Here is a 16,192-nt window from a genome sequence, read left to right on the forward strand (position 1 = left end):
GCTCACTGGTTTTGGTATAACTTTTGGGTTTGGAAAAAATCAAAATACCTAAAAGGGCATGGTTTTATGGTTTACACAATGATATTGATAGGGTACGGTGACCACACGTCTTCTTTTTTATAGCACAATCATCTATTTTAACTGACGGTCATCTATAAAATGTATGTCTTCTATCTGTTATCTTTTTCTATAATCTGTCATTTTGAAAACTTAGATCAATATATACTTTTGTAAATTAAAACAAATTAGTAAATACATTTTATGAAGTTTCATTGAAATATTTAGAATATAGGTCTGAATTTGGCAGGGGAAACCATATTATCCACCTTATCGTTATTTTCAGGATATTTAAACACTTTGTCCAACCGAATTATCTGTTATTTTATATTTTGAGTTCTAATTATTCCAATTATTAATTATTGAATTTTGGTATTTTCATAGTTTCTAGACACGTTTTGCAACCAGATTGACTGTAATGTGATATATTTTTATAATTTACTCAATTTTGAAAATATCCTAGGAAAACATTGATCCCAAGATCCCAAGATTATTCGCTTCGGACCAAAAATTTGGCCCGGTCGTACATAATTACATTTAACTCATTTTATATATTTATAAAAATTTTAAATGCAATTTTTATACACATACTATTATTTTTATTAAAAATATATATGTTTTTGTCATCCATTTTCATTTTCAAAATCTGGTTGCCTTTTATAGAGAGAGATTTTGTATCTTGAGCTTCCACCATAAAAACATTCAGCAAACTTCGTTGAAAAACTTATCTAAACTATCGAAATTTAGAATTATATTTTAATAGGATGATTGACATACAAATGAGAACCAAAATACAAAAGTACAGTCAATAAAAAACCGCCAAAATCAGAATATTAAGGACTACATTTATATGGGGGCTATACATAAACGATTGGGCCGATATGTCACATTTCCAATGTCTAGGAGAGGTAGTATTGTGTGTGTTTGCAAAATAGCAAGGTTTTCTCTTATTTAATACGTACTCTGTTGAGATTTCAACAGACAAGCGGACAGACGGACGTTTATAAATTGGTATAGAATATTATTCTGATAGAATATAAACTGTGTAGGATATCCGGTAAATATTTCGAGGTATTGCAAATGGTATGACACATATAATATGCACACCACCTTATGGTGTGTGGTATAAAAACTATTTAGGTTACAAAAATTGGTTATGATATGCCTAGAATTTTCTGATGATCTGTCATCGGTATTTTCGGAAATTGTTTCTTCTGAGACCATATACATTGCCAGATTTACTAGGCACATCCCCAATAGAACGTTGTCATCCTATCTTAACAGGGATAACTTAAACGTCTATGTAAAGTTTTTATCGGGATTTGGAAAATAAATGAACATCCACTCTGTTTGACGAGAGGGGCTAGGATCTTTAAAGTAATAAAACTACAAGTGATAAATCTCAGGTTGGAATATGCCAGGATCTATTTACCAGAAGCTTTGTTATGTGGAAGCATCTATAGTGGTGAAATTCATACCGGTTTCCACTTCCAAAACTCTCTCTCTCTCTATGGTAATCCAAAGAATAAGGACTTGGCTGTTTAGATTTAAAAATTTACGTAAATCCCACTCACTTGAAGTGATATCACTAAATTTTCTGCAGCTTTTCTATTCAGTAAATAATCTCACTCTGAATTGAAAAAAAATATATATATTTTTGTAATTAGTTTTTAATAAGTTTTTAAATCCAAAAATATAACACTTTCGAAGACAATATTTATTTAATTTTTTTATAATTATATATAACTATTTATATTTATTATTTAATTAACTAATTTAATATTTATACAAAATATTTAACATTAAGCTAATTGTTGTTATTGTATTATCCTAATAATAGTTATAATAATATTTGTCCCTAGTTAAGAGTTTTTCTTCTTGTAATTAGTGTATTTTGTTGTTATTGTTGTTGGTTTTTTTTATCATCATTAATAATAGCTAATAATAAATATGGTGTCATTTTCTTCTTCGTCGTCGTCTTCTTTTTCATTGACGACAATAGAAAATAGTAAAACAACAAAAAAATTAGGGTTATTACAGTTCGTTCGTTTGAATTGGAGAAGAATAAATTGCAAACATAAAACCCCCTGTTTTTTTTTTAAAGCAACTCTATCGAAGAAGGGTTAATAGCAAATTGGAGGGTGGGGGTTGGAGGAGTAGGCGGTATGCAATGTAATTTCTTAATTAAGTTTGTCATTTAGTTAATTACACTTACATATACATACACAGTTTTAATTAATTCTTTGTTTTCTTTCTATAAATATCAATTGTTTTTTCCCTTTATTTCTCATTTGTTTTTTTTCTTGTTGTTTTTTTTTTTTTTGGTTGTTGTTGGTTTTTTGTCTCTATATTATTTACTTTAAGCGTATTGCCCTGCCTCTTTTACTTTTGCTTTCTTTACATAAGGTTTTTATACTAACACTACGACTATTGCTTTCGGCGGCTGTAACTGTGTCGTCGTCCTCGTCGCCACAGTTATTCGACTTTGACGACGAACTGAAACATTGCATTTCCATTAAGGGCTACAATGGTGTGCGTTTACCATTGGCATTACTGCACAGGGAGTTGCTCCCACTGCCAACTCCGCCACCACCACTGCCGCCGCCGCCGCCAATATCCATTACCAATGGATGGCATATCTCATAAACAGGAACTTTCAAACTGGACTTTCGGACCCCCAAGCTATTCTGTGAACTGGAATTGGTGGGTCCGAATGATGGTCATCTGTGCTCATGATCGCTGTGATGAAATTCCGATTCATCACCAAACGAATGAGCCGCAGCACTGGGCGTAATGCTGGGCGTTCGTCCCCTAATGCGTATGGCTGACATATCACTGCCACGTCGTGACGTTTTTAAATTTATCGATTTACCGGAACAGAAGCACTTACAGATGATACGCTTAAAGGCAAAACGAAAGTCCTTGGAGAACAGGGCATAAATCATGGGATTCACCGCCGAATTACAATAGCCCAGCCAAAAGAGTACAGAGAAGAGCAGCGGATCGATACAGTCCTGGCAAAATGGCCGTATAATATACATGGTAAAGAATGGCAGCCAACAGAATATGAAGAGGCCAACAATAATGGCCAACGTTTTGGCAGCCTTCGTTTCCATGCGGAATCTCTTCACCTGGGCCTTTATGTTACGCTTGCCCATCTTCTTGTTCGGCCTCGTTTGCAGCATTTGCTGGTTATCACTGCTATTCGAACTTCTCCGCATCATATCGGGCATCGATTTGCCCACCTGCAGAAAACAATTGCCCCCGTGCTGATGATGCTGATGCCGGTACAATTGAGTCTCGGTACAATCACGGCCATTTTGGGTGCCATAATGGACGGCAAACAGCATGTTGCCTCCGCTGGCCGATGCCGTACGGCCACGTTCATGATGATGCTGATGATTATGGCTGTGACTGGCATTACCCGTCTCGTGTACGTGCTGGGCCATTTCCGATATATTATCGTTGGATGGATACGAGACGGAAATCTTTATTTTATCGTGATTGTGCAATCGGCGGGTGGAGTATTTACTCATGCGCTCGGGCGAGGGGGTGCCCAGGGTCGTTGTTGTGCTTTGGGTGCTGCCGTTGCTGTGTGTGGAGTCATGTTGATTAGAGCCACGGCCACGATGTATTCTCAGTGTCAAACGTTGTTCATCGAAACGTGATCCAATGCCCTTCGAACCTGCAAATGCAAAGTGGAGAAAAGAAAAAAATAAGAAGATGAAAATCAGTACATTACCAAGAAAAGGAAACACATGTTAATGAAGGCTAAATAGAAGCTAGCAGAGAATAAGGACATGATGATATATTCAAAATGTAAATATTCAATGGCATCTGTTTGGTTTGTGGCACCACAACTAAATAAAACATAAAGACTAACTGCAATTGTAGTTCGATTCGGAACAACAAGCTGCCATAGAATCGTCATCATCATCGTCGTCAGCGGCAGCATCAGTAACATTTATTATCAATGATTCCATGTGCAAGTTCATGATTTAATTTTGTTAATACGTGAGCGACATAGGAAATTAATATTATTTGAATTTTACTTACTTATCAATGAGGGGGAGTTATAGAATCTGCCTGTTCTAATGTGTGCATATTGCGTAACAACTAAAGAGAGAAGTGCGATATTTCTTTCTTTAAATATTCGTCAGCTGCATATATTCAATTTCTGGGTCGGGTTTTCCCTTACTAAGCGATATAGTTTATATAGAAACCAGATTCTTCTTTCCAATGAGATATTATTTAAAAACAAAGCATACTTTTAGGATACCATTTTCAGGATAAACAGAGGATAAAATATATTTGTATTGTAAAAATTCTACAGAAATGAACGGAGTTCAGAATTGAAACGACTTGCTGAAAATATGATTATTATAATCTGGATCTAGAAAATTATATTATGATTCATTTAATGCGGAGCACGTGTAATTTTTACTAATTCAACCCTGTAGCAATCCCACCTTTAGACGGTTTGCTGTAAATACATTGCTATGCTCAATTATTTATTAAATATTATGTTCTCACGATAAATATCAGTTATATGATAATGTATATTCTTGCTAGAAAGACAAAGCAGTGAGAATTTGTCAGTTAATTAAAAATTATGGAACGCCGGATTTTTTGTAGATAACCTGTGCAAAACAAATTTTGTCCGATCAAAGGTTAGAAAACTGTTAACATAACTTTGGTTTTGCCCTTTCGAATGACCTTTCACGAAAGCTTGCTACAAAAAAATATGTCCTTCAATATCACCCCTCGAAAATGCAAAGCATATTTTCAGGCGTATATTAAATGTAGATCCAGAGCATACTTTGAGGCTCTTGTAATGATATAATACTATTCTAATTTCATTAATCAAAATATGATATGACGTAGAAAATATGTGGAAAACCACTTGCGGGAATTTTATTCCGAAAACGTTACGGTAGATGCGTAAAGTTTCAAATCTATATATTTACGAGGACTTTCATAAATTCATGTTGCTTGACGGTGTCATTTGCCATTAACATTGAAAGTTTGGGGTGCGATCATGTGTTGTGACTTGAAAAAACTACATACAGTGACTTAAAAAATCTGCATGCTGCTAAATGGAAGTCATGGACTTAATGTGTCCTTTGCGGTAAATCACCATCCTAAAGAACTGCGAAAAAAGACACAACAGTACGAGATCGTCATGTGACATACCATGAGATAGAGATAAACACCTGATCATAAAAAACTTTCTTCTCGTTGATCACGATCTAAAAAAGGCTGCCTATATTTATTTGTTGTCATAATTGACAATTCGTGGATATTTTGGTATGATCTCGAAACAAAACAGCAATCGACCGTATGGGTCATAAAAGACGAGCCAAATTTAACAAAATGTGGACGTTAAAGACGCGCTTCGAAGCAAAATGTTTGCCAGTAGGCCTATTCGGTAACTTTTAACAACATTCGATATTGTTTAATTTTCTTTTGTTATTGTAAAAACAACAAAACAAACAAATGTGCGTTCGATCGGTGTGAAGCTCCTAGCCCACACACGTCAAACGGATCCATTAAACTTCATTTCATATTTATTTTTGAAGCGTGAAGATGGATCGCGATAGTGATGACGGAAAAAAGACGAAATATTTTTATTTAATGTAAATGTATTAAATACTTTTATTTTATTCCGGGAAAAACATTTTTATTTGCCACACAGTAGAATATGTGTAAAAACATCAAAAATCTTCCAAATACATATGTATTGCATTTGTCCGCTGATCCGCACTCCACGAAATTTCTCAACAAATGAGAAAATATCCACACACCAGGCCACAGACGTCAAATATGTGCGCGTCGCAAAACGAAAAATTAAAAATTTTTAATTTCTTTCGATCGGTGTGCGCACCGGCAAAACGGTGCGAACACCGTACCACACACGTAAAACATTGCTTCGATTCACACCGATCGAACGCACATGTTTGACGTGTGTGGGCCACTTAACGAAAATGTTATTCTGTAAAAATGTAGACAAATTGTCAATAAACTTTTAAAAAGCTTTTAATTTTGAACATTTTGAAAACGAAATACATACAAATTTTGAACAAAACAAAGCATGTTCAATATTGAAGAATATTTGTCGACAAGTTAACTTCGAATTTTTTGTTGTTGTTTATTAACAACATTTTTAACAATTGTTGTTAAAAACTGTTATAGAATTAATATATTGTTTATTTTGTCGTTATAATATTATATCGATTTGAGAATTGATTAATTTTGATAGTGAATCGACCCACAGGTGGTGATGATTCCGCTTGTACAAAGTAAGTACGTCAGGGCTTAATTTCATTTCCTTACATCAAGTATAAATAAGGGTAAAAGAGTTTCTTCGGCAGAACATGCCTTTTTAGCGTTCAAAATCTAAATTTGGAGGTGTATCAATTAAAGTGGAAATTAAGTGGGATCTTTATATTGACCTATATTGTTTTATTTACAAAAAGAGTTTTAAATCAGTGGACGGGGCCGACCGTATGATACCCTAGACAACTACGACGAAATTCAAACTCTAAATATAGTCCAGGATCTATATTCTGAGACTGGACAATATTGACCGATTAGAGGCTAATAGCTCTTCTTTTTTATACTGGCATATTTTCCGAATATTTTTTTTTCTTCACCAATTGGGTATATTGTACATACGTATCCTTACAATTTTATGTCAATGTTCCCTCGAAGGAACATACTCATGTCTTTCTGCAACCTATGATAAATTTACATTGTTAAAAATGTAATATCAATCAGACACCCATTTCGAACGGGTGTATGAAAGCTATGGCTGGATCTGCACCAATTTCAACAAAACGCAACAACGCCATTCAAGTCTCAATTTGATACTTTGTGTTAATCGGACAAACATTTGGAGTTTGGTGCACCATTTATGTAAAATCGGACGAAAACATAGCACACATCATTCTAGACTCAATTCAGTACGCTATGCCAAATTTAGTGCAAATCGAAAAATATATTCGGACTTTTGTGCACAATTTACATTTAATCGGTCAAAAATATATCTTAATTTAGCACGCTGTGCAAAATTTCGTGCAAATCGAAAGTTTTATAGGGACTTTGGTGCACCATTTACATTAAATCGGACAAAAATATATGTATATGGGAGCTATATCTAAATCTGAACCGATTTTTCCCAATTTCAATAGGGTTCGTCCTTGGGCCAAATGAATGAGCTCTGCCAATTTCATCCAATTCGAATAATTAATGCGACCTGTACTTTGTTTACAATTTAACATGGACAGACAGACGAATAAATCGACTAAGAAAGTGATGCTATGCATATTCTCAAAAGGAACAATGTGTCTATCTCGTTTCCTTTTGCCTGTTACAAACATATGCACAAAGACATAATACCCTGTACCACAGTGTGGTGAAGGGTATAAAAACCCCTTACGGATTCACTTCCCCTTGCAATGTGTTTCGATGTTCGGCTAATAATTCTATCGTAAATAGCGACTTGAAAAAAATAAATAAATAAAGTTCTCGGTCCATTTTACCTCCTTAATATCATCTGATCATCATTGAAAATAAAATGCGTCATCCTTGACCACAACCCGAACCACAAGCAAAATTTCCTAGTAATATTAAACAACAGCAGAATCCCATATCCGAGTACATACCGCAACATAATTGGTATTAATTTTAAGTCCAACCTCTCTTATTGAATATGCCGTCGTCTTCTACGCTATTACCATCACCACCCGAATACGTCCCTTGTTTGTTTAGTCTTTCCTTGAGTATTTGGCCAATCCATTCCCATTTCCTGTATTTGTATGGGTTCCTGGTTTGTTACGATCCACATCTCTACGTCACCTATGGTGTTGGACTAGAATAGTCTGCATATGATGCTGAAGTATGAATATCTGTAGCTTTTATTTGATGATGTTAGACACAAGCCAGATTCCACTGTGATGTAGCAGAATTTTATACATGCCTCGAATATTTGAAGCTTCGTTTTCCTGGATGCGAGCTTCTCCTTGCAGTCGTCCAATTGCAGCCCATTGATCTACATGACCATTTGTCGCTACAGTGTTTCATAAATAGCAGAAGCTATCGAAATTAATGGCGTTAGTTTTCTTGATATCTCAAGTGCAACATTGCGAGTCAGTCTCTCTTATGGGGAACCTCCCATTGTCGATTTAAAATTTTCAAGATTTTCAACCGGCTGGCATATGGACGTACATTGCCTTGAAGTCTTGTAACTTTGTATATAAGTACTTGAAGGTTTGAGGGATGAGAAAGTGAATTGACAAAATTTTGTAATTAAAGAAACCCCTTTTTTAACGATTTCCGACCACAGGAACGTCCGAATCGAAAAATGTCAACGTTATTCTCGTATTAACTAGAATTTTTAAAATGAAATTACCTATGAAATTGGATTTTTAGAAAATTTTTTACTACAAAAAATTTTTGACTACAAACCACGTAAGAGAATAATGAAACGCTTTCCTCTTTATATGATGCAGGTTATGTTGGATCTCTTAAGTAGTTAAGAAGGTTGTTCCTCATGAACTATAGGGTCTTCAACAAAAAAATCATCACGACACAAATAAATAATTACATATATTGACTTTACCTTTTTGGAATGTCCCACCGTCCAAGAATTTTGTTGTCCAGTGTTATAAGCCTGATAAGCTACAGAACAAAAATCATCCCACCCTTCTTGAAATATTTGACGTTTTATAATTTTCACACAAGGCAAAGGTGATAGTATATTCCCCACTTGTTGTCCAATTTTTATTTTCTCAATAGAATACTGACTGAACTTATTTCCTACAAAGAATTCCGCTCCAAGACATTGGCCGAATCTTTAACATTATATTTATATCGGTGTAATAATCATTCCTTAAATCATTGTCCTACTCAATATTATCTTCCTTTTTAATGACTTAATTTCTAGCTCTCCTCCAACAACCAACTCAAATAGAAATCCACCCACGAACTTTTTGTTAGACGATTTCGTAGTTGCTGAAGTTGATTCCTCGAATCAATTAAATAATTTCCTAACTCTTCAGTAAACTTAATTGACAGTACTTGTCACTGTGGTTGTCATTATGTCTCTTGGCCTTGTTGTGTTTGTGGTTGTTTTTGTCTGTCTGTCGGTTGGTTGGTTTCTTTTCACAAAACATAATAAAAGTTTTTGTTGTTGTTGTTATGATTATTATTGTTGTTTTGTAATTAATTCAAAGAATTATCGACACTCTACTACGACTTCTTAATGTAATTCATCATCATCTAGTACAACATCATAATCGTCGTTATTCAAGTGTAATTTCAATTATGAAATTTCATTTGGAAATAATTGAATTGAAAAAAATTGAAATTAAATAAACACATTCAAAAACAATTTAATTACTTCTATTAAATTTTATATGATTTACACTGGAAAAGGGATAAATATTTTTAAAGAAAATGGCTGGATAATTATGGAGAAATTCTTGTTGATAATTAAAGGGGAAATGTGATGAGAAATATTAATTGTAATTTATGAATAAGAAATCTGATATTTGAGGAAATAATAAATTAAGATTGAACGATGACAGAATTTTTCAATTACTCGTATTAGATAATTAGCATGGGGCGGGGAAGTTTTACTAAGTGTGAAGTTATTCATAATTTATATGGAAATAGGGATTGTCGAGGAAAAGGTTGGTTCCTTTAAAGTAATTGGTATTCATTTATTGAAAATTAATGAAATTCCTAAATAATTGAAATTAATAATAATGATAAAAACTTGTAAAAAAGGCTATAATACCCCTGTTGAACAGTTTTGTGGAAAACACAAAATAAAACCAGTGAGCGGAGCAGTATATTCGGACGGGGCCGACCATATGATACCCTACACAACTTCCACGAAAATATAACATTCTGTGGTTCTATATTCTGAGCTTGGGCAATATTTTGCGATATTTGCAGCCCTTCTAATTACTTGTGCAGATTCCCTTCACCGTGGGTTGTTTTGTGACGTTCAGCTTTCAATTGTGGCTATAGTTTTACTCCCACATCCGAGTACATACGACAATATAATTGGCATCAATTTAAAGGTCAACCACTCCTCTTGGATATAGTATCAACTTCTCGGGTCTATGCCCTTCAGGGGTAAATATATACGCCGTAGACTGAAAATTTTGTCATTTTTCACACAAAAGTCAGGGTCCATTTGACCCGCTAATTATTGACCGATCTTTATCAAAACATGCATGCTTATTCTCTGGCCCGATCCCCTTCTCCATGCAAAAATTCGCAGTGTTTGGGCCATAATTGCGGCCTCTGGAGCGACCAGAAAAACCGACAAAAATAATGTTTTTGGTCCATTTCATCCCCTAAATATTAACCGATCTTTACCAAAAACAATAGGGGTCGTCATTGGCCAGAATCCATCCTACATGCAAAATTTCGTGGAGATTGGTCAATAACTGTGGCCTGTATCGTGTTTACAAATTATAATAGACAGACGGACGGACACACATGTCTAGATCGACTCAGCTAGTCGAGATATGACGATCGGTATAGTTAAAGGTGGGTCTAGGACCAATATTTCGCGGCGTTACAAACTTTTGGGGCTGCACAAAGCTATAATATTATATTATAAAGAGCTGAGCAGTATCATATATACAATAATTCTAATATTCTTCAGATTTATATTCCTAGCCTAGGTAGTGTTTGGCGATATTTGTTAACAGCTCGTATTTCTTAGTCTGACATGTTTTGAGACTCACGTTCCATGTTTACTCCATATGATTAAATTTTTCTTATTTTACCCAAAAAGTACTTAATTATATAATCCACTAAATATTGACGGATCATTATCAAAATCGCCATTCTTATTAGTTGTCAGAACCCCTTCCCTTTGAGTGACTAGAAAACTAAACAAAAGTAAAGTTTTTGGTTTATTTCCTACCTAAGTATCATCTGACCGAAAATTATAGGCATCCGGACATAAGCGGAACTTCATGTAGAATTTCAGCGGTTCATATACGCCTTTTAGTGTGGTAGAGGTAATACTAAACAATATCTTAACACCCGTAAATATTTTTGTACAACACCTATAACACCTATACATACATATAATTGTTATAAATTTTTGGGCAAATCAGTCTTTTCGAATATACTGCCAACTTCTCCGATCAATGCTTTTTGGCATAAGTGTATACTTCATACAACGCAAAGTAATTTTTCACACAAAAGTCTTGGTCTATTTATCCAGCTAAATACTGGATCTTCATTATGAAAACAGCCATGCTTATTCATTAGCCGGGCCTTTTTCCGCTACCAGAAAACAGACAAAAATAAAGAATAGATGTATTCTCTTTCTGGAAACGGACATAATATCAAAATATCACGACGATAGGTCCATAACTGGGACATGTACTATGTTTACAAATTATAATGGACAGACGGACGGAAAGACACACATGTCTCGATCGTTTCAGCTAGTCGAGATATGATGATCGGCTTGGATAGCAGAATTATGTCCGGAGGTCTTTAATTCTTTGGGAATAGAATAATAGCAAAGTTCAGGTATATTAACCCGAAATTATGGGTGTAAATAATGGGTGATCCCAAAACACAGACCTTGAAAAGGTCATTTTACATCTAAGATCCTAAAATGATTTCATATACCAACATCGGTTGATATATACCAACATATATATATATATATATATATATATATTGTACATTATATGCGAAGACTTTTTTCACCTTCCACGATCTCAGAAGGTAAAATCCACAAAAAGGTTATGGGGGGATGACCCATCATGTCCACTTTTTTATGTGTGAAAGCTTGAATTTCTCAGAAGATTCTTCCACGAACAATTGGATTTCATTGGATTTGGCTCCACTTAGAAGACCCATACAAACGATTACGACCTAGTTTCCTGTTCATACAAAATATCAAGGCCTATTAATAAGGCCATCTAGGGAGATGGCCTTATATCGACTGTCTCTCAACTTTGCTGTGAAAATCCATTACTGTGAATTGACTTCCATTATAAAAACGTAAACAATGTCCAAATTTTTGACATTAGATTTTCGCTTGCTAGGTAATGTTATTAATAGTTCTTGAACCGGATTCTGATAATAAAACCGATAATATTTCATTTTAGTAAGTTAAATGTTCGATCGATCCGAGGAACGAATATCGGTCACTACCTTGTAGTAGCCAATGTTCGAAATTTGTCTTAATGTAGCAGCAAAGTTGCGATCTAAACTCGACGCCGAAAATCTGCAAACCCAACATGTAGCAGAAGCCTACTCCGCTCAACTTACCCACCGGCTTGATGAAAGCACTCCTTGTGCCGATAATATAGAAACACAATAGCAGAGAATTTCCCACTCGCTACAAACTGCAGTAAAAGCGACACGTGGGTTCCAAAGACCAACATCAAGAAACCCGTGATACGATCGGGAGTGTCGTATTGCTACTGATGTGAAAACCGCAGCGTATAGGGCAACCCTACAGACAGTAGAAGCACGTAATGCGATGGAGAATTATCGGGAGAAAAGGAGAGAGGAGAAACGTATTTTCAGATCGAGATGTACAGGAGGCCGAATGAAATCATTATATCAACGAGATAAACACAAAACCGAAGGCAGGCGTATTCTCCTGTAGAGATGAAGAAGGAAACCTAGTGACAGATACAGTTGAGGACCTGGAAGGTGCATTTTGAAAAGCTTCTGGTATGAAATAGTAGCGATGGAGAGAATACAACAGAACCAATAATAGATGACGGTATAGTGTGTATACCACCTAGCTAAGATGAGGTCAGAGTAGCAGTTCATCGGCTGCAGAACAATAAAGCAGCAGGTGGCGATGGATTACCAGCCGAACTGTTCAAGGCCGGTTGTCAGGCGCTGATCAGGAGCATGCCTCAACTGATAAGTACAATTAGAAGTACAATTAGAAGTACAATTAGAAGTGTGGTTAGAAGTATGCATGCCTAATGATTGGAACCTCAGCAACATGTGTCCCGTGCACAAAAAAAGGAGTCAAGAGGAATAAGTCTCCTTCCCATCGCATATAAAGTGCTATGTAGCATACTGTGTGAACGACTGAAGCCATTGGTCAATGACATTATTAGGTCATACCAATGCGGATTCAAGCCTGGCAAATCCACCATTGACCAGATTTTCACATTGCGCAAAATCCTGGAAACCAACGAAAAACACTTCGACACATTCCACCTATTCCGCATAGACTGTTACCGCATTTAACAGTACTATCTGGTCAGAGGTATTTAAAGCCATATCTGCGTTCGGCATTCCTGCAAAATTAATAAGACTATCAACCCGCAAGACGTCCAGTACACTCGGACCAACTGCGGTAGTTAACCAGCTTCGAGGTAGTCAAAGATGTTATTTACCTTGGTACCGTCATAATTAAAACTAATGACATCAGTTTTGAAATTCGGGAAAGGATAATGTTGGGCAACAGATGCAACTTTGGTCTATGTAAGCAGTTTAGAAACAAGAAGACCAAACTCACACTTTAGAATACGCTGATACTACCCATGCCGTTATTTGCATCTGAAGCATGAGTACTTACGCAAGCAGATGAGGCAGCTCTTTAAGTGTTTGAGAGAAAAATTGTCCGAGAATATTGTACCACATATTCTCGGACATCGGCATTGTCAGACGTATTGAGCTTCAACGACTACGTTGGCTAAGTCATGTTGTGAGAATGGATGAAGATGCCCCAGCTCAAAAGGCATATAAAAGCGAACCAGCTAATGGTTCACGCAGAAGGGGAAGGCCACGAATAAGATGGAAAGTGGAAAAACTGCGCAAAAGACCGACGCGCCTTGATTTTTTTTAAAGTTCGGCTTATGGAACCAAAGTTCTGTCACAAGCCAGCTAAGAAAGTAAGTTTAGCGTATTTGTTTATTAGTTTTTTAATGATAAGCATATAAGGTACCAAAACTGGTTTTATTATCTGAATATGCGGTTCAAAAATGTTGAAAAAAATTCGGACGGATCCGAAAGTTCCTCACAATAAAAAATGGATACTGAATTTATTTAGTGCAATCCATAAATATTGGGGTTAACATGACACGAGTAAATTCGAGAAAAGACTACAAAAAAGTTAAAATATTGATTTATGGTCTTTGAGGACCCCACCTAAAATCATATGAGCAACTCTCAGACTTATTGTTAATGTGGGCTGTCTGGTGCGTACTCTCGAAAGAAGCAACCGATTTCATCCAAACTTTGCACATCGTAATATTTCATCCAAACTTAGTTCATGTTCGGATATGGGGTGTATCAGTCGAATACTTCTGGTAAATGAAACTATCTCTGTATAAGTTCAGGAGTCGCCAGCAAAAAATGATCACATCATATCTCCGAACTTTAACCTATGGCGATTTTTTCATTCTGGGTTTTTCATTAACTCACTAAGGCTTTCATCTCCAATAGGAATTTTAATTACCTTTCACATTGGGAGCTATGTTCACATAGTTTCATTTGTATTATCTAAACCATACTTCCTTCTATAGGACTTCAGATTTGAGTGTCTTTATATTAGAGGGTAAAAAAGCTTTAACGCCATTCACATTTCGGTATTTCAATGTGTAATTTCGTAATGTTATTAATAATAAAATTTTATTTTTGGTCAAAAATTATATGAGCAGCTCAAATGCAATAATGAAATAATAACAATAAGGAACTGATAACAGGGTATTACGCACGCAACTCCACGCCAATTATATCACGTGCCCGAGTATAATATTTATTATGAACTAGAGGAAGAGCGGAAGGAAATGACCCAAATGCCATTACATTAACAACTTTTTAGAATTTTTTTGGTTAGCTGTTGTTCATAAGTAATCATTATACAAAAAAAAGTAATTTCTGAGGGTTTAGAGTTTAATAACCTCAAGCAGATAGTAAAGCAATGCTATTAAGGGTGACTTTTTAAGGGAAATATCTAAGAATTTGTTTTCATATGAAGAAAAAAATTCCAGGCAACATTGAATAAAAAATTGAGGACATTAAGGGGTTTTTTTGTTGGTGTTTATGGAAAACCTGTTAGAGATACCGATGAAAGAAAGAATTATAATTTGTATGGTAATTATAGGAATATTTATGATTTTAATTTAAAATGAACCGGTGTAATGTTGTCCATTTTTATACCCTTCACCACACTGTGGTACAGGGTATTATGTCTTGTGCATATGTTTGTAACAGGCACAAATAATCGAGATATACCCATGGTTCCTTTTGAGAATATGCATAGAATCACTTTCTGAGTCGATTTATGCATGTCCGTCTGTCCGTCCGTCCATGTATTTTTGTTAACAAAGTACAGGTCGCATTTATGATCCGATTTGGATGAAATTTGGCACATGCCACTTAATTGGCCCAAGGACGAACCCTATTGAAATTGAGAAAAATCGGTTCAGATTTAGATATAGCTCCCGTATATATATTCGTCCGATTTAAGGTAAATGGAGTACCAAAGCCCTATATATCTTTTGATTTGCCCGAAATTTGGCATAGCGAAATGGATTAAGTCTAGAATGATGTGTGTTAAGTTTCCTGAAAATCTGTTCAGATTTAAGGTAAATGGAGTACCAAAGCCCTATATATCTTTTGATTAGCCCGAAATTTGGCATAGGGAAATGAATTAGGTCTAGAATGATGTGTGTTAAGTTTCCTGAAAATCGGTTCAGATTTAGATGTAGCTCCCATATATATCTTCGTCCGATTTAAGGTAAATGGTGTACCAAAGTCCCTATATATCTTTCGATTTGCACGAAACTTGACACAGCGTAATGAATAGGGTCTAGAATGATGTGTGTTAAGTTTCCTGAAAATCGGTTCAGATTTAGATATAGCTCCCATATATATTTTCGTCCGATTTAAGGTAAATGGTGTACCAAAGTCCCTATATATCTTTCGATTTGTATGAAATTTGGCATAGCGTACTTAATTAAGCCTAGAATAGTGCACGTTAAGTTTCGTGAAAATCGATTTGGATTTACATATAGCTCCTATATAAACTTTCGTCCGATTTAATGTAAATGGTATACCAAAGTCCCTATACATATTTCGATTTGCACACAATTTGCAATGGTGTACTGAAATGTGT

The 16,192-nt window shown here is 35.4% G+C and overlaps 1 protein-coding gene across 1 annotated transcript in view; it reads right to left on the reverse strand.

Moving 5' to 3' along the window:
- Positions 1-2,635: 2,635 nt before the first annotated feature.
- Positions 2,636-16,192, reverse strand: part of LOC133333191 (octopamine receptor Oamb-like) — a gene marked incomplete at its 5' end in the record, with an annotated part of 58,642 nt that continues 45,085 nt past the window's right edge. Inside the window, one exon of the mRNA XM_061541521.1 lies at positions 2,636-3,742. Coding sequence (XP_061397505.1) covers positions 2,778-3,742 — 965 coding nt within the window. The remainder of the gene's footprint in view (positions 3,743-16,192) is intronic.

The sequence above is a fragment of the Musca vetustissima genome, unplaced genomic scaffold, assembly GCF_032173495.1.
Source record: "Musca vetustissima isolate MV318-11 ecotype Yass unplaced genomic scaffold, APGP_CSIRO_Mvet_v1 utg43627, whole genome shotgun sequence".
NCBI lineage: Eukaryota > Metazoa > Arthropoda > Insecta > Diptera > Muscidae > Musca > Musca vetustissima.